The 23,923-nt window shown below is 40.5% G+C and overlaps 2 protein-coding genes across 6 annotated transcripts in view; one reads left to right on the top strand and one right to left on the bottom strand.

The window, feature by feature from the left end:
• MEIS2 (Meis homeobox 2) overlaps nt 1–23,923 on the top strand; it is a 184,068-nt gene that overhangs the window by 155,044 nt on the left and 5,101 nt on the right. For all 5 annotated transcript variants that reach the window (XM_048855806.2, XM_048855810.2, XM_048855808.2 and 2 more), the window contains 2 exons: nt 22,229–22,287; nt 23,687–23,797. In XM_048855806.2, the coding sequence (XP_048711763.1) occupies nt 22,229–22,287; nt 23,687–23,797 (170 nt within the window). The remainder of the gene's footprint in view (nt 1–22,228; nt 22,288–23,686; nt 23,798–23,923) is intronic.
• Nucleotides 23,797–23,923, bottom strand: part of CDIN1 (CDAN1 interacting nuclease 1) — a 245,111-nt gene continuing 244,984 nt past the window's right edge. Inside the window, exon 11 of the mRNA XM_075129735.1 lies at nt 23,797–23,923. This exon is cut by the window's right edge and continues 13 nt beyond it. Coding sequence (XP_074985836.1) covers nt 23,918–23,923 — 6 coding nt within the window. The 3' untranslated portion in view covers nt 23,797–23,917.

Below are 23,923 nucleotides of genomic sequence, written 5' to 3' on the forward strand. Positions count from 1 at the left end.
ATGGTCCACACCCACAACCAGCATTAATTGAAACCTTTATGGACAGTCTCAGCAGAAAGGCCAAATGTTGAATGGACTAGACATTGAACGACCTGGTCAATCTCTTACTGGCTTGGCGTATAAAGAATGGAGCAGAGTGTCAGGACAGCATGAAGAGCCCCGCACTGCTTTTTTCTGTACCATTTCTGTGGATCATTACAAACCCTAAATTCACACACACATAGGAAAAAAACAACTCAGACATCATTAATTAAATAAACACTGAAAAGTAAAAAAATGAACCAATGCAAGCAGTGAGGTAAAGTGTTCTTTTGTGTTCCAGTGCACATCCAGCATGAACAATAAAATTCTTTCAAAAATGAAAACTGAAATCCAGGCATTTTTAGCTTGCAGGAAAATACTTGTTTTGATTGTACATTCATATGAGATTAGAATTCTTAAATGTCGGGCTAATTATCCCACATGAAAATAATCTTAAACAGACTTTTGGAAAGTTACATGTGAATAACAGTTGCAGAACAATTTGTAAACCAGCTCTCTTGTAATTGTAGCTCTTGTAATCAGGCCTACAGCCGTCCAAATTTTAACCAGAAAAGGTATGTTCTAGACTGTGTAGCTAGATAGATCAATAGCTAGGTACTTCTCTGGCCTCTGTCTTCACACTGTCTGAGTGCCTCACAAATGTCAATTAATTTGCTCCCACATCATAAGGAAGATGAGAAGTGAGATAGGAAGTATTATTATTATCCCCATTTTACAGTTGCAAAACTGAGGTGCAGTGAGAACTAGGGCTAAATTACTGATAAAATGCAACCTTATAGGAGTAGCTGTGTGAAGCACTGAGACACAGGGTATGTTTACACTGGAATTAAACATCTGTGGCTGGCCTGTGTCAGCTAACTTAGACTCACAGGGCTTGGGCTTTGGGGCCCTAAAATTGCAGTGTAGATGTTCAGACTCAAGCACAAGTCCATGCTCTGGGACCCCCTGAATGTCTACACTGCAATTGTACAGCCCCTTAGCCTGAGCCCCGCAAGCCTGAGTCAGCTGGCATGGGCCAGATGCAGCTGTTTAATTCCAGTGTAGACATACCCTCAGAGACAGACCTACCAGGCACAGCTCCTCCTTGACTTCCTCCTTGCTCCTGGGCAGTAGTACTTTACTATTGACTTACACCCGCAGTAAATTACTACTCATCTCTTGCTGGCTCTGCAACATTGGCTAGTGAGCAAGGAGGAGTGAAGCCAAGACTTCATTCCCTCCATTCTCTGCCCACTTGTTCGTTGGAAGAAGTAAGCAAGCGAGTAGCCTCACTGACTCCTGTGTGCCTGAACTGAATATCCAGGTAACTTGTGTAAGGAGTAGGAGTATCTTATTCCCTCTTGCTCCTTTACAGAGTCACAATCTAATCATAAGTGACTTGCCCAAGGTCACACAGGAGGTACTGTATGTGACAAAGCCAAAAGTTGAAGCCAAGTCTCCTGAATGCCAGACCTGTGCTTTAAGCACTAGTCCAGCCTTCCTCTGTGTTGCTCCAGAATCAGAGGAAAACAAATAGGGTGCTTGGGAGAGGAGGGTGGGCAAGGCACATCCCAGGATTTTCTTCCCAAATTCAGCTTAGGAGTCTGCTTTTCTGCTTACTGGACTCTTACACTCTGGGTTCCGATAGTTTGTGAAGTATCAGTTTAGTAACCAGTACGTCCTGTATTGGTAGACTATACCTTGTCCTTGTAGGAGGACAGAGCTGATCATCTATTGGGTCTTTTTTCTTTCTAACTACTCTGGTGCTACAATGAGCAAGCATGTATGTCACACTTCTTTTCCTGCTAATCTCTTGGTATGGATTTGTGGTTTCTTTTTAATGCCTGGTTCATTAGATGGCATAATGTATGTAGAGCTTTTAGCTGTGGTTGAGGAAGGCTGGGAATGTAGAGGTTAAGGTTTATTACGTCTGTCATGTTTGAGAACAGAGGGCCATATACTATTTCTTCCCTGAGTCCCTGCCCATAATTCCCATTGACACTGGAGTCACCTGCATGGCTGAGGGCTGTTTAAGGGCCTAAAAGTACTTTGTTTCTTCTCAGATGATCAGGATCGAGCCATAATCTAGACACCACTTATTTTAAACCTCATTAAACTACAGTTTGGAAACTTTTTGAAGCTGGGATAGGAAATTATGACAAAGTACATAGGAATTTAAAATGCAGTGGGCAACATCTCTGTCCCCCACCCCCATAGACACAGACCGTACATTAAGAATATTCTGCAGTGTCATTTATTTTATAAAGTGTGACAAAGTTCCTCCTCTGCCTTGGTGGGTCCTGCACTTTTTGGAGGATTTTGCTCGCCTCAGAGGTTCACAACAGCCCTCAGTTTGGCCACTCTGCTAGAGGCTCAAATCTGTTGTTCACTCAGCTAACCTCATCACTGGCCAGCATGGGGGAAACGGAGAACAATCGCCACAATCTCTGTGTCCTACCTAGTGGGTCGGGGACAGGCCAGCTCCCTTTTCCAAATTAGACCTTCCCTTCTGGTGTTCTTCACAGACCAGGTCAACTCTTCCTGTGTCTGATCAGGAGTTGGGGGGGATGGGGGCAACCCGGGCCCAACCTCTACACCGGGTTCCAGCCCAGGGCCCTGTGGATAGTAGCTGTCTACACTGTCCCCTGTATCAGCTGTGTGACAGCTACAACTCCCTGGACTACTTCCCCATGGCCTTCTCTCAGCACCTTCTTTATCCTCACTGCAGGATCTTCCTCTTGAAGCCTGATCACGCTTGTACTCTTCAGTCCTCCAGCAGCACACCTTCTCACTCCCTGCTCCTTGTGCGCCTGCCCCCCCCCCCACCGATGGGAGGTCCTTTTTAAACCAGGTGTCCTGATTAGCCTGCCTGCCATAATTGATTCTAGTAAGTTCTTAATTGGCTCCAGGTGTCTTAATTATCTTGCCTGTCTTAATTGGTTCTAGCAGGTTCCTGATTGGTCTAGGGCAGTCCCTGCTCTGGTCACTCAGGGAACAGAAAACTATTCATCCAGTAGCCAGTATATTTGCCTTCGACCAGACTCCTGTACCCCACTGGTCTGGGTCTGTCACAGAAGGTTACTCTATACTTGCTTCCCCACCCCAACGTTCACAGCACATCATGAGGGAATAAACCCCTAAAAGCTGAGTTGTAATTTACATCTTTACTTCCTGCACATAGTAACAATAGATAGTTGAATTGAAAAGCCTTTTAAAATTCATAAATATATTAGTAGCCATTATCTAGGAGAAAACATGAGTCTGAATATAGGGCTTGATCCACCACAGTGTTTCTCCAACTTTATACCAGTATAACTCCCTTGAAATCAAGGGAGGTGTACTGGTGTAAGAGTGAAGTAGCAAGTGGCGAATCAGGCCCATAATATTTGAGGGTGACTACGCTTAACCAAGAAGGCCACTATTTTCACTGGCCACTCATTTTGGGTGCTGCAGGTTGGGCACCCAGAAACTGAGGAAGTCAGAATGAGTGGGTACTTTTAAGAATCTAGGCTGAAATCCCATGTTCATTCTACAGAAAACCCTGCCTTAGGTCTTTTCATCTTTTCAGTGTAGCAGAAACTGAATATTGGATACTTTCTAATAACCTAATGTCCCAGTGATTTCCTTTGGAATTGTGTTTTGATGTTTAAAATACAGTACAAACCAAAACCTTCTCCATGGTTTATTTCTTTTCTGATGAAAACAATAGCATTGATGCCATAACATGTTAATCATTAAACTGAGTATAAGTAAAGCAGGTGTGCAAAGTGGAGTAGGTAATGCAGAATGCTAAGGCTGTTAAAAGAAACCTCTGCAAACCTAACTCCATAGCCTAGGGGATGAATATGACACAGCAACACCAGTATCTGCTTTCATTGGCACCCTCTTGACAGCTAAGCTTTTTGGAAGGTTCTGCTCTGGGATTCAAAGACAATAAGCAAACTTGCTCAAGAAAAATAAAGTTTGCATTACTTTACATGTGAGATTTGACAGATAAAGTAGAGGCAGGTAATACACTGCTGTGTAATCCCTTACAAAGGTGACACAACCCCAAAGAGCTTTGATACTGTCTGATTGCAAGCCTCATGAGAATTCTAGTGGAAAACAAAGGCTGATGAGTTTATTTGACTCACCTTTCTACCTATTTGAATGCAGAAAGGACTCCTGTACCGTCTCTTCCCCTCTCTTTATTGTGCGGTTTGCTTTGTTTGTTTGAGTTTGAAACTGCCATTATGTGAAAGTGTTGCAAGTATAAATAATTTAGAAGATAACTCTGTGGGGATGCCACTTTCACTGCTTTTCTGCAGTAGTAACTCATTATGGTTCTGAGAACCAGCATTCCATAAGAACAATTATGCAACATCAGTACATGGATATTAACCAAGCCTGATAGATGGTGACAAAAAAATAATTTTGACATCTGTTTAATTAAATTTTTTTCACCTTTCTTAAAAAATATCTCCTCTCATGTGTAATGCACACAACTGCTTTGCATTTCCTACAAATATTTGCAGGCTTCTTGGAAGGATGGAGGGAGGGAAGGCTTGGTATCTGGGTATACATATATATGCATTTTTTCTGTTCGGATGAAAATTACTTCCCCCCCAATAAGAGGCCATTGTGATACAATTACCTAATGAAAAGCGTTTGTTTCTAAAGGTAATGTAGTCAGTTAATATATGTTAATAAAGACAGGTGAACAAAAGGTAGTAAGTGGGTCAGACTCAAAAAGAATCACTCCTGTTAAAGGGAAAAGAAAAGTTCATAATGGAGCTTCTCTTACTTTCACCCCATCATTTTAAGAATTGCTTTGCCAATCTTTCACAGCAAATAGTAATTTTAAGTGGCCCAACACAGAGCTCAGGTTGTGTGCACTCTATGGTAATGACAGAGTAGCTGCCCTTTCTGCAGTCAATAAGTCCAACAATTGAGTCTCTTTTTCCCCCCCCTCCTGTGAGTGAATCAGTGCTGTTAGCCTGACTGACAGGATTGCTTATAGAAAGCGAACCCTTCACCCATGTTGACCTTATCCAGGCACTTTTGGGGTTCATAGGCCAGGCAGGTAGTATAGAAAACAGTTATAAGTAAAAAGCTGATTTTGATCTTGTGCACTCCATAAACAAGAGTGAGGAACTGTTGAAATAAACAATTGATAGGTATTGGGGTGTAGCCCTAACACCTATATACACTATTTCAGGACTTGAATCTCAGTGCTCTATTCTTATAAACATGTTGCTTATAGAGGACAAAGAATTGTTCACAGCTATTTATTTTTTTACCAGAACCTCATGAGATTCTGCCAGAAACATATTTACATTGTTAGTTAGTTTTCTGATTCTGAAATGCAGTCATCTTATGCTATCTGAGGGTAAGTTATGTAGAAGTGAAAAGTGTTTAGTAAAATTTAACAAGAAGGATCTCAAGAAAGGGGACTAAACGCCTCCTCTTAAAATAATGCCATGTCAAAGAAAAAAAGCATGGCCACGAGCCTAAATGCACTCCTCAGGAGCCAAAGCCAAATCCAGTCTGATTTAGACATTACACACCAACTTAAATATATGGGAGTTAGAATTGCTGGTGAGAAGGAGCAATCCACAACTAAAACAAACATTGCAGAGACTGCAAGCTACCATAGTAACAGTGCACTGATGAAAAGAAGTTTATGTATTAGACAGTGTTTGTTTACATAGATGGGTTTATAACCTGATAAATAAAATTGACTAATAAATATCTCAGGGAGACGTTATTCTCTTGGACATCCTCAAACACAATTCCTGCTCCTCCATGCCCCTTTAGGACTCCTCCCTCATTTTACTCCCACTGTCCATAACCTTGGTGTGATCCTTGATCCTGCTCTTTCTTTCTCCCACATCTCCTCTGTCTTTAATTCAGCCTTTAGCAGTATTAACCACATATGCTCTTCTGCTCATGCCTTCATCTTCTTTCAGCTTGACTACTGTAATTCCCTTCTCTAAAGCTTCTAAATCCCAGTTCTCCATGCCCCATTATGTCCCAAATGTTTCTGCCTCCTTGTCACATATACTTGAAACATGACAAAATCACCCCTATCTTTCAGAGAGCTCCACTGGTTTCCATTGTTCATTTCAGGGTCCATTTCAAAATTGTTTTTAAAATCCTGTAAAAGCCTGCTTCATGTCCTCTCTCTCTGTTTATCTAGTACTGGCCTTCTCCCATCCCGCCTAGTTGCACAATCTCATTCCCTTTCGTCCATCATCCTTTTCCTCTGCCGTTCCTTCCACTTGAATTAACCCTCCTGTATCACTGACTCTCCAGTAAAATCTTTACCTGCATTTTGTTCACCTGCAAATTTCTTGCAGGTGCAAGCTAAGCAGTTGGACATCTAGTTATCTGATTTGCATCTACAGTTAGTTAGTTAGAACTGTGAGGTTTGTATTTGAAATGTAGATGTAAAATTTGAGCCTGAAAAAATGGCATTTGTATTTTTTGTGGGCACCAATTTCACCCACCATAGGGCGGCTGATCACCGAAATAATAGGTCACAGAGTGCTGAATTCATGTAGTCCACTTTGAAAATTGAGCAGTTGTTTTACACTGTCCAGAGTGGATCGGTGATTGAGGGACATATAGGAAATAGACATGGATGCCTCCAAGTCAGGCTTCTGTCAGGGTCCATTTAAAGATACCAGCTTTCTCTTTCGCTATTGACCATTGCAATTTTTAGTATATATTTTATTGAATCAAAGAACTAATATATTTCCTGAAATGTCTCTGGAAACTCAGATGATACAACACAGTCTAGGCTCTCTTAGGCTAGAATTTACTAGGGTTAAAGCATATGTGGCATTGCTGGAGTCTGTTAAGCCTCATGTGATTTATAAAGATATAAAATATATATTTTATGATTACGATGATGCTAAAAATTTTGTGGATGATAATGTAGTCCCATTGGAAAGACTGGATATAATAACTGTTGGAGATTCAGGATGAAATACCCTCCTTTGCCAGTTGATCTGGCTTCTAGAGGTTAAGATTGTTTTGACTCCTTAGTCATTGAGTGTTTGTATTTTGTTTCTTTTATTGCCTTGCTGTGGACTTTATCATGCTAAAAGTTTGCATGTGTGTGAGTCTATATTTTTGACCTCTATTAAACAGTTAAATATTATATTAAATGAGAACTATCAGGTTACAAATTGTGTATTTTTAGCAATACACAGATGTTACAAATAAATTTTAATTATTCAGACTGAAATATAATATTCTAATTGAGTTTTCACTCTCTTTGCTGTTGATTTATCTTTCTATGTTTTTCTTAGTTTGTATACTGAAAACAGAATGAAAAAGGACAATTCGCTTTCACTTTTATTTAGTCAGTTTCTTGTCAATTTCACCTTCAGATTCTCATGCCCTAGCACAGTAGTGCCCAAACTTTTCCTGTCATGTTCCCCTTCCCTTACCAGTAATGGAATAGTCCGCCCCCAACAGCCCCCTCCCTTACTGCACAGTTGGCTCAGCAAAGTAACATGGTCTGAAGGGCGGAGCTGGCCTGGGGGTAGAGAGGAAATGAGGGCAGAGCTAGCAGGGGGGAGGGTGGGCGGGGAAGCAGAGCTATGGTCAGGGCCGGAGCAGGGCTGGGGGCAGAGCAGGAGGTGGAGCGGAGCTGCAGCTGGGGGCAGAGCAAGGCTGGGGGGGTGCTCCCTCCCCACCCCATGTGGGGTCTGGCCCGTGCCCTGATGCATGCCCCTCTGAACATTCCTCCGGGCCCCTCTAGGGGGTACACACCCCACAGTTTGGAGACCATTGCCCTAGCACAATTCAGCAATGTTTGGATTGAAAATACTGCAGGGAAAGACTTAACAATCTGTATTCTTAATTTAATAACCCCTTTTCATACATTAAGACTGTTACGTTGAACAGGTGGTTAGCATTATCTGTGAGTATTAAACCACAAAAACTTTGCTCAAGTACTGTTATGACGCAGTTTTTCAGATGATCTTCTTAAATATGCCAGAACTATTAGTGATGTATCCAATTTGAATGTACACATCCTTCATTGGTACCCACCGCAGACCAGCTCCATAGCTGGTATAAATCAGCATAGGCTCATTAACTTCAAAAGAGCTGCACTAATTTACATCAGCTGAGGATCTGGCCCAGTATGTGAAATGGCATACAGTCGTGCTGACTGTCCACACAGCATCAATGGGACTATTTGAGTGCTTAAAATTAAGCATGGGTAAAAATTTCTAAAGCACGTAAGTCCTATTTTCAAAAGTGGCTTAGGGCTAGATCCACTAGGGGCCTTCAGTACCTAAACTGCCACTTCTGACACCTACAATTTACATCCTCAAAACCCCACTTGGCTGCCCCCTAACCTGAAGGCACCTAAGGTTGCCCCAAATAAAGTCCCGTAGGCACCAGAGTTTCTGTTAGTGGGCATGCTCACAGCCACCTAGCTCATCCCTAAGCCCTAGAGATCAAGGATGAAATCCGCACTATGCCTGAGAAGAGCAGGGACTTGAATCTCCCAGTGCCCAATCACTGTGCTAGAGAGTATCCTGGGGCAGGGGCCTCTCAAGCTCTCTTCCTAAAGCTGTTCCATTTTGTATAAAATAATTAACTCAAGCACTCAGCACCTTGGAGGATCAAGCAGCCTACAGTTGCCAGTTTTATGAGCTCAAACGCAGGTTGATGTGCGTACAGTTGGATGCGCTCCCCACAAGTGGTACAGTTGCAGTTTTCGAGACCTACTCAAAACTTGCCCAAATAGTCAGAATATTGGGAGTTAATGCTGAAAATCCATCCATAACCTTTATTAAAATGATGTAAGATCACACATTGTTTCAAAACTTCTCCCATAATGAGTTACAGAGATACATAGAAAAAAGAAAAGGAGGACTTGTGGCACCTTAGAGACTAACAAATTTATTTGAGCATAAGCTTTTGTGAGCTACAGCTCACGTCATCACTATGCTCAAATAAATTTCTTAGTCTGTATCTGCAAAAAGAAAAGGAGTACTTGTGGCACCTTAGAGACTAACACGGCTGCTACTCTGAAACCAGCGATACATAGAGAGGCTGACTGATTTGTTTAATTTCATGACCGGTATTTCATTTCTATATACACTGATGACAATGGGAAAATATCACAACACTGTCCAATGTTGATTAAAGATATATGACCACCACATATAGTGCTAATTTCATATTCCTTTTTATGATATAATTTCCTTTTTTTATGGCATATTCAAGTGACAGTAACCAGGTTGGCAAGCCTAAAATGTGAAACCAGATGCTTCGCTAGTTAGCCAGCCTTTAAAAATAAAAAGAGAGAAAGTTTGCATTAGTGTTCATTTGCTCATCAGCTGGGGAACCCACCAACAGCAACCTTAGAGACAAGTGATGCAATTTGGGACAAACTCCCACCAGCCCTCTGTAATTCTTGTGAGCCAGCTGGGTATTGAAATTCATAAGAATCCACCTCTTTGAGTGCTTCAGAGAGCACAAACCTTGTCAATTTCAATCCTCGGCTGGTTCAGAAGAATGGAGCCAGCAGAGAGAACAGAGGAGTGGTGCAACATTCACATGTATGTCCTCAATCACAACAAATGCAAAACTCCAGGGCCCCTGCAGAGCTCCAGCCAGCTCTATCCCTGACTTACCAGCTGTGCTTTGCATTTACCTCTGATTACCCAGTGAGGCTGACTGGGTAGTAGGGAATGAGCCATGAGGCAAGCATGCATGTGGGAGAGTGAGCAGTCTCACCTTTTTTATTTTAATTTTCCTTTCTCTGAGGCCTGCACAGTTTGGCTTACAGCAGTTTCGGCCCCTGTTATCATAAGCACAACATTAAAAGAAACACTTGCAATAAAGTTTTTAATAGACTATCTAAGGTGGTCCTAAAACATTGTTTCGGTGATACACATAGGATACACTCAATACACAATGGTGTGGAAAGATATAAAGGCTTTATCAGCATGAGACTGGGATGACCTGAGTACATCCCTCCTGCCTTCACCACTCGTGAATAATAATATTGCTAGGACCCCATTATGCTAGGCGCTGTACAGACACTGAAGAAAAGCCTGCCCCACTGAGCTAGCAATTCTCATGTCGATAACACCTTTGAACATGCCAGGCACTCATGCTGAGCCTCAAGACTCTCCTCTTTGATAAAGCCTGCTTACCATAAGCGGAGTGATCAAAGGGGTGAAATGAACATGATCATATATGTATATAAAACCTAAGCAGAGCCTCCCATAACCAAGCAAGGGCAAGGAGTAGAAAAGTATGGACATAACTATGTAGCTACAACTTACTTGGGAAGTGATTAGGTACTTCAGTGACAGGAGCTGTAACATGGGTGTGTGTGGGTGTGTGTTCTGAGATTATATATATATATTCTGTCCATTACTCCTAATTGTTTCACTAGTTCCCCTTCCTCTCATGTATACTTTAGTAGCCACCAGCCAGAGAAAGTTATCTATAGCTAAATTAAAACATTCTCCAATTATTATGGACTGTTGCTTAATATTCTATTGTTCCACTGACAACATAGTTTTTAATGTATCATTTTATGCTATGCTGTAGAAGATCATCATTATCCTGCCTCCCTTAGGGCCTTGGCTGTGCAAGTATTTATTTGTTTCCACAAGCTAACATGTGCTCATCTTGGAAGACAGTGGTACTGCAATTCTTCCTCACTCAACACGCCCCCCCCCCTTTGTTTTTTAACCCTTTTCCTCCTCTTGTCAGCCTGCAGTATTAAGGAGTCTGAGTATGGCATATACCTGGTACGCACCCATCTGAAACGCTGAACACATACTGGCTTCTTAGCAAACGTTCTACACGCAGGGTTATGCACTCCTTAACACGGTAACTCCGTGCGGCATCTGCTTGTGGCCTACAGAATTTTTTTCCCTTTAATAAACTTGAGACTGGATGAAGGGGTCAGCTTCACAGAGGTGACTCTGCAGTTGCTTCTGTGGGAGAAATGGGAGCTCAACACCCCACTTCGGGTACTCAGCACCTTATAGAAGCTGCTCCGCTCCTTGCAATATGACCCTGAACAGAACTTTACTCCATGCTGTCAAGGTGATGTTCTGACTGTAATCATGCCAAAATCCATTGCTTATTAAATACCTTTTCCCAAAATGTTTCTCAAAAAGAAACTGAGGTTGATATAAGCTGGAAGTGTCTGCCACAGAAGCTCTGCCTCTGCATCAGTGTGAACATCTTTAGGATCAGCAGTTCTCAGACTTTCAGTCGTGTGTTTCTATACATTTATTTTGGCTGTAGTTTTTGTAAACTAAGCTGTTAAGATCCAATTTCCTAAGGTCCACTGGTTGATAGGTAAAATACATATTTCCCAGCCTAATCCTTTTTCCTTTAGATTTGAAGCTTTAATGACAATGAAAAAAATATACAAGCATGGCCAAGACAGGACAGTGGCTACAAAGAATAGTTCACTTTGGACAAAATTTGCTGTCAGGGTAAATGGAGCATTCCTTCTGAACTCACAGACTGGTGGTGCATGTACAGGTTGGTTGTAGATGGTTGCTACAATAAGGCTTCTTTCATACAGGTGTGTTTATGCCCCAGGCTTGCTGGCCACAGTCCATTCCATTTACAGAAGCTGAATTAAACAATAACTACCACATTGCAAAAAGAAGAAGGGGGGGTGGTGGGTGGGAAAGGTGAGCGTCAAAGGAGATGCCTGAGAGCTTTGTTAGGGCCAAGAAAAACCCTGTTGCAGTTGTCAGAGCTTGTTGATGTTGCAGAGAACGGCACTTTTTTTTTTTTTTTTGTCTGCTGGATTTTGTGGTTCTGCCTTAGGAAAGAAAGTAAAATAGAACGGAAGAACAAAGTCCTACTCTATAAATCAGCAGCTGCTCCTTGCCAGATCAAAGGAGTGACATTTTTGCTCCTGGACTACTTGTCCACTTTAGGTGCTTGACAGACAGCTAACAGCTGGCCTGCTACACAGCATAGGCGAATCGAGCTACATCTTCTTCAGAATAGATGACAAGCTAATCAGAGATATCCATAACATGGGACATGTGAGTGCACCTTGATCTCTTCAGACACATCCAATACATAATTGCTAAACATTTTTGTGCATTTTTGGCAAGTTCATACTTTGGTCGTTTCCGCTGAGAAGTAGGATTTGGAATGAATATGTTTAGTTCATCATGAAGATGCAAAGTTAAACAGAGGTTAAATTTATAGCTGAGCTCTCTCCTTCAGGTTAATTTATAAATAGCTGAAAACTGAATATAAACTAGTTAGGAATTTCTGTAAGTGACTTTAATTTGATTGACTATTACAAAAATATGGATTTTCAAAAATGCCCAAAGTTAGGATCCCAAATCTGCATTTAAGGGCCTGAATAAGTGGCCTGATTTTTGAAAATGCTGAACACTTAGCCGCTCCCAGTTTTCAAAATCTCATCCTGTGAGTTTAACATGACAAATAACACATCTTGAAATTCAAGTGTTAGTTAAGAATCAATAGAAAGGTCTGAATTCACTTTTAATGTGGACAGTCCAGTGCAAGCAAAGTAGAGTACATGCCAAATTAGCTAAAATTGTGTTCAGAGTCTCCATAAGATATATGTATACAGACCTGGAATTTTAATGTCAGTAGTAAAACTTTCAAAGTAATTTAGTTTCTAGTTGCTTCCCATTTGCAATAAATCAAGTACAGGATGAGGTAATATACTACAACTTATGTCTATTGACTTAGCATTTTATCTTTAAGATATGAATAGCTAAGGAACTCTGTCTGTTTGTCTCCTCCCTTCCTTTCAAGTACCTTTGAAAGATCGGGTTTTACGGTGCATGATAAATAAGCATATATGAATAATCTGATGGCATTCTGAAAGAGTAACAGACATTGCTACAAAAATCATGACCTGCTGGGATGCTTTGTTATGTGGTATGAGGTGTGATTACATTCACTGAATTGTGTTTATTATCATTCAGAATTCCAAGGGAAATAAAAGATAATTTCCTACCTAGGTTAAAATATCATGAAAGCTTATAATGAAAAATCTGTGTGTAGAGGTTTCTTTGTGTAGCGGGAATTCTTCATTAAACTCACTGTTAACAGATTTATTCCTCTAACTGGTTCTCATTCATGATGGGGTTTCACAGTATATTTGAAATCATGGGTAATGCAATCCCCTTTCCACTGTACAATTTAACAAAGTACAAATGGGGTTGTACTCAGTCATGGAGCTAGCTCACTTTTTGTGGCCAAAATGGAATTGTAGCAATGAAGATACAACTTTTACTCAGATAAATTAATTGCACTCTCAAATTAATTGCATACAGGATATGACTATTAGACAACATATGTAAAGTGGCAACACTAGGCTTGCGTGACCTATGTGTTAGCGTATGGTCCCCCTCTTCCAAGGACACAGATATGCACTCAGCCCGCCAGCCATGGAGCCAGGGCACCATCCCATATTCTCATGCATGGTCCCATCTGACTCCAGCAGGTCACAGCACACAGTGATTTCTCCCATCTGCACGTCCCATTCGGAAAGCTATGTTTTGGCTCCACCTCCTGGCTTCCTGCTACATGCAGTGGAGGAGGTCACCAGGGGCCACTGAGCACATAAACAAGTATGTGGAAGTGGGCAGAGGCAGGCAGCCAGGACGAGGGATTACTGTGTGCCCGTTGAAATGGGGGAAAACAGTCAGGAGTGATGATTGTATTGGGTTCTGCAAAACCTAAGGTCAACACTGTATGTTTCAGTTTTCACTTTCTCTGTCTACAAAAAAAAATGGTTTCATTTTCTTGCCCCCAAACTACTGCAGAGGGGAGATTCCCATACAGTCCACATGTGCAAACACCTACTGTATGGAATAAACAAGTGTAACTCTGTAGCATTTGCACTTTCAGTATATGTACTACAAGCACTGGCTGTTAAAACAAAACAAAGCAAAAAACCCTCAAACTCTTGGCTTGAGCCAAATCATTTCCCCATGCTCCAGAATATAACCTGGTAGAAGAGCTACATGTTTAAAGACACACATTTTCTGTGAGCTAAATAAATACCAGTGTTGACAACTCTCATGATTTTATCAGGAGTTTCATGGTATTTCATGTTTAACTTAAGTCCCATCTCCCAGAGAAAAAGTGGTTAGGTGAGAATCTTGACTTTCTTTCTTTCTTTCTTTCTTTCTTTCTTTCTTTCTTTCTTTCTTTCTTTCTTTCTAAAGTAAGTTTCTAGCCCTCATGCTTGTGGATAAATGCTTGAAAATGTACCTCTAGTGTTCCCCAAAGTCTCAAAAAACCAGAAGGTAAATAAAGATATATATATATATATATATATAATGATTTTTAAGTCACTCTCATGCTTTTGGGCATCCTGTCTCATGGTTTTTGAACATTTGGGATTGGCAATACTGAAATACACAGACTTCTGAGTGCTCATAGTGTAATTTCCAAAATTGCCACCTTCTATTAGGGTGATACTTTTACAAGTGACATACAAGACATGGCAGAGGTCTGTGGAACCATCAATGAACAAAGACTATCTATCTAATAGGCAGCCAGCCCTGCCACTTTTAAAATAGCCTAATCTTCCCTGGGATACTTACAACGCCTCTAATAAAGTTATGCAATCCTGTGTTAAGAAGTTTTGTCAAGAAATACTTCCCTCTTTTTTCCCCTCTTTGAAAATCAATCATATAAGTGACTCCACTGCTCAATATTCTTAACTTAAGGAAGCCTTTTTGAGTGGCTCACATCCAAGTGTCTACATTCAGCTTTATACTTTCTTATAAGGAATGCTGCACATAAGAGTTGGCAAACAGGTGTGGCATAGAGTCAGTGAAGCAGAAACAAGGGGTTTATCAGCCATTTTTATATATTCACACATACACAAAAGGACACCTAAACCTAATTCTGTCAGTTCAAAACACACACTAGAGTGAAAAGGTTAAACAAACCAAGATGGTTAGATTTCAGCTGCAAAAATAAAAATCTGATTGATAAACAATGAATAGTTTTAAAGGGGGGGTATTTTTATAGATATTAAAACGTTGCTGCAGTTTTAGTCTCTCAGATTCCACACTTCCAGATAGCTCTGTTCCTCTGAGATTACACATTCAGGGTATGGTAGGAACGAGTCACATACATAAGCATCATGAACAGTGCTCAGCAAAAAAATCACCACGAAATTAGAAAACTTTTCCGTGTGAATTCTTTTGTCCATTTCATTTCAAATTCACAAAATATAATTAGATTTCACGACTAACCAGACAAATTATGTGTTTTTTCTCAGAAAATTGTTGAGTGACAGTGGGCTTAGTTTAAATGGAAACCAGAAAAGTTTTTTTTAGCCAAAACATTGACATTTTTCACAGTTTGAATGTTGAAATGTCATTAGGACGAAGATTAATTCTCCCATCAAAAATTACACACATTGGAGTTTTTACCTGTTTTAGGCCCATATTCAGCAATGAACGGAAGTACGTGTTTAAATCCCAGTGAGTGTTAAGCACAGGCTGAAGGGCTTTGCTGAATGGGGGCAATGTGAAAACAGCCATTTCATGCAGTGTTAAGTGCCATGTAATGATGTTAAACAAACCTGCCAGGAAAAAAAAAAAGTGTATTATATTTTGTGAACAAACTATCACTACTTACTCCTACCACTATCTGTGAACAACAATTTTTTTTTACTCAAAACAAAACTGTATTTTGCTTTGATACATGGAGCACTGAATATTTCAAAAGATTCCACTGGATGGCTCAGGGTCGTGGAAATGGGATGCAGAGAATTTTACTCTTAGTTAGCGGCTTGTAATCTAACCTGATATGGTAGGGGCCAAAACTATGAAAGGGCACAGAGCCCGGATTACTATCTTACCCCTAGAATTGACACCTCCTAATTCAGGGTTGAGGCACATAGGTTGAGCTTTGTGGAAAAACTTGCAGTAACACGCTCACTGTTGTATCTAGTAGCTGGGTAGAAGACTTCAGGCTCCAGGGCTCTCAGTCTGGTAACTTTCGTAAGTACTAAGGGACAGATTTTCAAAGGTATTTAGGTGCCTAAAGCTGCAGTTGGCTGCCGAGTGGAATTTTCAAAAACACCTAAGTAGGTGAGGTGCCTAACTCCTATTGATTTGGATTGACTGGATTGATATGGAGAGGCATCTTTAGCTGCCTAAAAGCCTTTGAAAATCAGGCTCTGTTTGTATGACAGACAGACTATGCTGCTGTAGTGCTTCAGTGTAGACACTTGCTACAGTGGCAGAAGTGGTTTTTCCTTCACTGTAATGAGTCCTCCCCCCCCCCCCCCCCCGGAGGCAGTAGCTAGGTTTACGGAAGAACTCTTCCATCAGCCTAGCAGTATCTATACTGGGGCTTAAGTTGCGTTAACTGCATCTCTCAGGGGTGTGAATTTTCGATAGGCCAGATCTCACATTTAATAATAAAGAAAATATATTAACATGATTATTATTATAATTACTATTACTTGTTGTTATTAAGTTAGTGCCACAATCCTTAGTGAGCTGTAGCTCACGAAAGCTTATGCTCAAATAAATTTGTTAGTCTCTAAGGTGCCACAAGTCCTCCTTTTCTTTTTGTGGATACGGACTACCACGGCTGCTACTCTGAATCTTTAGTCAGGATCTCTGTCCTTTACAAACACCCAGGCAGACATGGTTCCTGCCCCAAACAGCTTACAATGTAATTTGAGACAAGGCACTGCTGTATTTAATCTTTGGAGTTGACTGGAAGTGTATTCTTTTTGTTGATCTATTCCTTTCTCTTTTTTTCAGTGTTAAAGAGTTGAGGGTCTTTCTATGAATGCAGTGAGTTGATTGATGTAAAGAATTTTTGTTATTTTAACATGTCATTGTCTGTTATGGATATTTTAAGTGGAATCAAGAGAGCATAGTGATACTGATGAAGTTTAGAGCTAAACTCTGTGGCCTCATATTCTACCTCCTTCTTCTCAAGAAGGGAAATTCACTTTGCTGTGGAGGACCAGCACAAGATCCTCTCTACCACTTAGGTCTCACATTGCCAGCCTATAACCTAAGGTAGTGACTGGGGCTGAATGCCACTCTGTGCTTCAACCAGCCAGTCTGGTCCCAGGTTGGGGATGAATTTTATGTTTCCAAACATTGCTGTTTTTCACCCACGTAAAACCAGACTGTTATGGCCTTATGCAGGTGAAATGAATTTCCTCCAATAGCCTTACAGTGGGGTTGAAGCAACCTGCCCAGTATAGGTCAGTGCAGGATCTAGTACACTTGCAGATACTAATCCCCGACTGACTCACAAATGGAATGAGCCATATCTTAAAAAATGAAATTTTGTACAATGAAACCAGTGGCAAACCTCAAAAATTGTATTTTAATGTGTCATGCTTGAGCATGCAGACCAAGAGATCTGTATCTTCTGAATATTTTCTTTTGCAGTTTGCATTAGTATTTCTCTGAAATTTTAGCAGAATAAACAATGGTTTATCATAAAATTAAAATGTATTAGGTAAATGTGACTTTAAAATCATTCTGAAGTGACTTCAGATAGAATATCGTAACTACATGTATTGATGCAATTAAATATTGTGTTTGACTTCTTACAAAATATAGAACACAGGTTTGTGTTTAAAAAACAGTGATGTCATTTGAATAGCTGCAATTTTTACAAATATTAGAATGGTGCTAATTAGAGGTGAGAAGAAGCTTAGGTCAGCTGGTCTGCCTAAGCAAAATGCCTAACTACACTTAGGATATTCTGCAAACTGTAGAATTCACTAGTTTACCGCTACTGCTCTTTTTTGGCTGAGCACAGATAAAACACTATCAAGTAATGAGATTTCTTTTAAATGTCCACGTCATCTTACATGTTGATCTATATCCTGTTTGACTTGCTCACACAAAAAGCTCCAATGAAATAAGTGGAACCACTTGAGTGAGAAAGGCGAATAGATTTTGACCCTGTGTCATTTATGTGACTGCTTTATGTAACAATGTTAACAGAAATACCTCCTTTCATAGCCAATGCCTACTGTTTGAATTAGTAGGGGTGGTAATCTGAAATCTGCAAGATGTTGGGAGTGAGAGTTGCATTATACATAGTACACCAATTACATGTATTCTCCTTAACAATACATGCCTCGTTTATCATTCCAGGGTAAGGGCCAAATTCTGCATGTGTATGAATGCAGAGCTTGTGAAAGGTATCAAATTGACAGCCTGGAGGCTGAAGTCCCCTCTTTATACCCAGAACAGGTATGGCACATATAGCAGCAATGTGAGTTTCACTCCTACACCGCTGCCAATGTGCCTGAATGTTAATATGGATGGAGAGAGGAAAGATGGTTATGTGGATGGTGGACTGGACAGATCACAGGATGGGGAGTGGAGAAATCTAGGTTCACGTTCTGGCTTTGACACAGATTCCCTGTATGGCCTTGGGCAAGTCACTTAATCTCCCTCCGTATCAGTTCTTTTCTATAACTGGGAACAACAATAATGCTACCTTTATCCTACCTTTTGTTTATCCTGGCTACTCAGACTGGGACAGGAAATGTCTCTCGTTATGTGTTTGTACAGGACATAGTGAAACAGGGCCCTGATCTTGGTTGGAACTGCTATGTGCTCCTAGAATACAAATAATTATTATGATTAATAATAGAGCAGTTCTCTCCATTGGAGATGGATTCGTTCACCTTTTCCCTTTCAGTCTTTGCTGGCTGGGTGAAAGCAACCATCAAGGTTGGCAATTAATGCTAAGGAACAGAGCTGTGAATTCTTGTTTCATAGGGGCCCAAATAATGCTGAAAATAGTGTTATTTGTACTTTTGTTTAATTTTTTCACTAGTCTTGTAATATCCCTTAAAAACATTTCTGCCAAAGTAACATTACAGTGTTTCTGTAATACATGAACTGAAATATTTTGCGAGGACTAGATCTTGCTTTATTTTGGTCCCAAAAATAACACCCTCAGGCATTTAAAAGAAAAGCCTTCTGAAAATGTAAAGTCTAGACTCTAGGGCAGGGACTATGGCTTCCATTTGTCTATTATGCATCATTCACATTGATGGTGCATGAAAATTATAAGACACAAACACTATTCTGTGCATTTCTGCCAGTTGTGCTGGCAGTTTATGTGATATAGTCATTGCTAATGAATATTGGACCTGATTTTCAACCTGAACGGAACTCTACATCTGCTTTTGCATCTGCAGTTTTATTGATACAAATAATTTCAGATGACGTTTTGCAGATATAGTTACTTGAGGGCATAAGTGATGCAATTTTAGGCTGGGATTTTCAAAGGGAATTAAATTTCAATGGGATTTGGGTGCCTAACTCTCCTATGCTCCTTTGAAAACCTAGATGTCCAGGTACTTGACTGTACCCCTGCCCCCTACAGCAAGGTACTTGCATGTCTAAGTGACATCAATTGCTCTTGCAATTTTTTGTATGTGCAAAATTGGAGGAACAAAAAGGAGCGCCTAGAAAGTAGGGTTCAAATTCAAGTGCTATGTTCATTAGCAATTATATCTGTGGTGGTCTTTCAGCATTTACTGGAAATATGTGGCTTTATAATTTAGTACAAGTCTCCCTAGTGGATTTTTTTCTGTAAGGCAGTACAGCTTTGGGGGCTCACTTTCAGGGCTTCAGCTTCCTCATCAAAAAATACCTCCTGAATCATCGAGTAGTTCATACAGAAGAGCTAGAATTACTCCTGTGGGTTTAATAAACCTAGGGCAAAATGTCTTCCTTTGGAAGTGAACGGCTGACAAGTGCATGCAGAAACAGAGGCTGGGTTTTCAGAATTCATCCCATAAAGCCAGTATCCTGGTTGAATACGTAACACTGTCAAACCAAATTTTGTATGCTCATACATGTGAGCCAGTTGAGTCACTTTACTTTCCGGACTTAAAATGTTCTCAATGCCCTGCATTGTTGTGTAAACCCCATTGAAAAACCACTTCAGAGGACGCCCATTTTTTTACTAATGTAAACATTCTGACCAGTATCCAAAGCTATGACCTCTAGGTGAACCTTTAACCTTCCCCTTAATTATTTGTTTGAAGGCAGTGTGGAGTTCTCCTGCTGAGACTGAAGAACCATAATGCCTTGCAGCCCTGTGAGTAAGGGAGTGTTGGGAGGGAAGTGGAAAGGGACATAAATAAGGGGACCACCAGATGTAAATAATAAAAGTGGTTGGGGTTTAAATAAAAACTGAAAAAGCAATTTAGTTGCCCTAAAGAGTGGCTGGATTGAAGAAAATAGGGGCTCGGAAGACAAAAAGTGGGGGAGGGTCTCTTGTCTATGATTTTTTACAGGCCGTCCAAATAAGCACTCACTGCATTCTTTAAAACCTTGCCATCTGTATACATCATTAGAAGCTCATAGGAGAAGAGAAAACAGTCTTATCAGGCTTTTCTCTTAATCTCTATTGGCCTTAACTTTAGCTGATAAAAGGCATGCTGGATACAGAAGGTTCAGGTCAGCCCCCATTTGGTCAACGTGCTAACATTGCTGGAAAGCAGCTAAGCAAATTAAGTCCTATCAGAGACCTTTGTCTTTGGGGACGGAAACTGTGTCTAGAAGTCACAGTGTTAGAGTAGGAAATACCTCCACCAAGCTGAAATCACTACTAGCTGAAGAAATGAGCAACAGAATCAATTCTTTGTTTTTATTTTTAATACTTGAAGTCTCCTCTTGACTAATTCAGAGGCAGGATGACATTTTTGACAATTGAGCTACACTTTCCTTGAAGAATAAAGAATGCCTTTGTTTTGGATGTAAACATAGAGATGCAAAAAAGCCCTTTGGTGTTATTTGTAGCATTTATGCATCTGTCTAATGGAATTCCCACCAGTGTGATTACAGGAGATCTAAACAAAGGTGTACTGTCTTTTGTTATCTTTGATGGACTTTAACCTGAGGGGAGCAACACAGTGGCTAGTATAGTATATGTCGGATGCCCAGCTGTGTAAGTGTTAGAATTCTACGAAGTGAGCTGATTAATTGAATTTTCCATTATTGACTGAAAAACTCCCATTAACTTCAGTGGACTTTGGATCAGGCCCAATGGCAGCTAAGGAGGCTGTTTTGGATGATGAGCATGTTAGTATTTCTGAAGAGGATTAAACACTAGTATTCAACTTCATTAGCACTCCTTAAGGGTCACTAGACTGAAGTCTGAACTGTGAAATACCAGACAAAACCTGAACATAAGCTTGAAAGTGTTCTTAAAACACAAAGAACAGGGATAAAAATAAAAACAAGTGTGGTTTGTGAGCCATAGAAAATTGCCTTGTTTTGAATAAATTGTATAAATAATATGGGGGGGGGGGGTTTACTGGGTTTGAGCTGATGTGGATTGTTGTGCATTAAACTAACAGAAAATATGCAAACTTTTTTTGTGGGTTACCAACCAAATTAAATTCAGGCTTACTAGCCAAACAACTGGCTTTACCTAATGCTCAAACGCTTCGGCCACTACTCCAGCTATGGTACCTGATTTGAGGAAAAGTTCTTTTGGGCCTAATATTAAACACATGTACCTATGACTCCCTCTTTCTACTGAGTTGAAAGGTGCCTCAGTTTATGGTCAGCAGTTGCTTAATGCTCTGCCTTGGGTGTCCCACTCTTGGCTGAAAAGGTCGCCCCCAGCTGGCACTGACCTCTAAATGACCCCTGACTTTACAGGCTTAAACTGCAGGAGTTGCAGAAGAGCAGAAGTCTTTCTGGGCCAGCACTTATTGCTGCTGTGCTGGTGATAAAACTTCAGACAGCCTAATTGATGGCTTTGCTGACCTAACAATACCTTGTGAAAGCACAGAGTGGCAAAGCCTGGTCTTCATTTATGGCCAGCTGCAAGGGTAGCTGAATCCCCTATGATGAAGAAAAAAAAAGTCTTCTAGCCTGTGAACTTTAACCAGGTTCCTAGTTACTCTAAGAAGTTAGAGAAACAATTGTCTTGTAACACAAGTTTTCATTCACATTTACTTGTTCACAGCCTTCTGGTAGATCCAGTCTTAAACTGGCTAGTAAGATAAGCATGTTAACAAGTTACAATTTCTGAGCACTTTGAGGGAAATCTTCTAAAGTGAAGTTATATATATATTTTTACATGCTGCTGTATTGCACTGAATCCCTGCCAGAGTTAAAGCAAAGGTGTTCTTAAAAGACAGAAGCAAGCTGATGAATGGACTTCTATTCTTTCTGTTCTGTTTTAGGTTTATTAATGCCAGGAGAAGAATAGTACAGCCTATGATTGACCAGTCAAATCGAGCAGGCAAGTTCCAAGTAGTATCTGTATTCAAGTCCCACAGGCGCAAATCCTCATCAAGTTATTCTTCAGGAGTCCCATCACCTGGTAAATAAATGCCTCAACTAGGCATTCTGGGAGATTATTTTTTCTTGTGTCCCCAGAATTCCGCTGTAGGAAGCAACTTCACTAATTGGTGCTAATTGGAGATTTCCCACCCTGACTCTACTGAAACTGCTTTTTATTTTCTCTCTGAATTGGTAATTGGGTACAAGTACTAGTGCCACAAGCAGTCTGTTTGACTGTGAGCTCTTGAATTACTCATTGCTTGTCTGCATCCAATCAGCAGGACAATCTCATTTTCTTGCTACCCACAACTCCTTGGTGCGTGCATTGCTTTCACTTCTGCAGGGCTAGCTGTAAAACTCATTGTATCCATTCATTTGCTTTGACTATTCACAATATGCAACTCCCGTCTGACATGCTACCATACTGACCAAAAAAAAATTATTAAAAGATGATTACTTTTGTTTAAGAATGCACCAAATCTATTCCCGTTAAAATACATGGTTTCTGTAGCAACATTTTTATTATTTTTTTTTTTTAGTTTCTTTTAAAACATTCATAAGCCGTAACTGTTCAGAACTACAACTGGTACGGTGCTAATCATTCTACTTTGTAATATGCATTTCCTTAGCTTACGAGGGAGTTGTGGTTTCCTGCAATGAGGTTATGGGATAAAACTGTTCTCCATGTGGTGATGACTGTTGTCACTAACAAGGGCTTTAACTTGATGGTGATTTCGCCTGCTGCTTCACTTTAAAGATTTGAAAAGGTTATTAAGCCTTTGGGAAAATCTTCCCATGTGGCATTAAATTTCTTTTCCTCTAACAGGTAAAAAAAAAAAAAAGGGGGGGGGGGGAACCTAAAGCAACTAACCACACAAAACACTAAACCAAATACAAAGTGTATCTGTAAACATGAGCAGTGATGTCCACACACGTTAGAGTAAGTGACTGTATGTTTTTGTGTTTTAAAATAGTAATAGATTTGACCACAAGTGTCTTGCATTGCCAACTCCAAATGCTCGACTTTAAATAATTAGTAAGGAGTACACTAGGTCCTTATTTCATTAAGAAAAATACCTAGTGCTGAGAGGCACTTCCACCATTCTGCATTAAAGGTAAGTAAAGAAGCAGATCCTGTGCAAGAGGACTGACTTGACCAACTTGTTTATTAGGCCCCCCGCATAACATTGTTATTCTATAGTCCTATAACATAATCAGCTCATAAAAACACAACCTGTTTTTAAAGCGACAGCCAAGATATTGTATATAGTGTTTCAGTGTTGAGACTGGAACAATTGCTGATTGTTTGGTATGTCTTCTCTTCTTTCTCCTCTGTGTCCACGATTGACTACAATCAGGTTTTCTTCTTGATCCTTCAGTGAGCCAAGGAGCAGCATATAGTCCAGAGGGTCAGCCAATGGGAAGCTTTGTATTGGATGGTCAGCAACACATGGGAATCCGGCCCGCAGGTAGGCCATATGTCTTCCTCCGCACTGTCAATATGTCATCACGTCCCCCCATGTCCTAGTCATCCAAATTACATGTCATGCCCCTCCATTGTAGGGTTTCACATTTGCCTGCTGCCTACCTTACGT

The sequence above is a fragment of the Caretta caretta genome, chromosome 6 (assembly GCF_965140235.1).
Source record: "Caretta caretta isolate rCarCar2 chromosome 6, rCarCar1.hap1, whole genome shotgun sequence".
In the NCBI taxonomy this organism is placed as follows: domain Eukaryota; kingdom Metazoa; phylum Chordata; order Testudines; family Cheloniidae; genus Caretta; species Caretta caretta.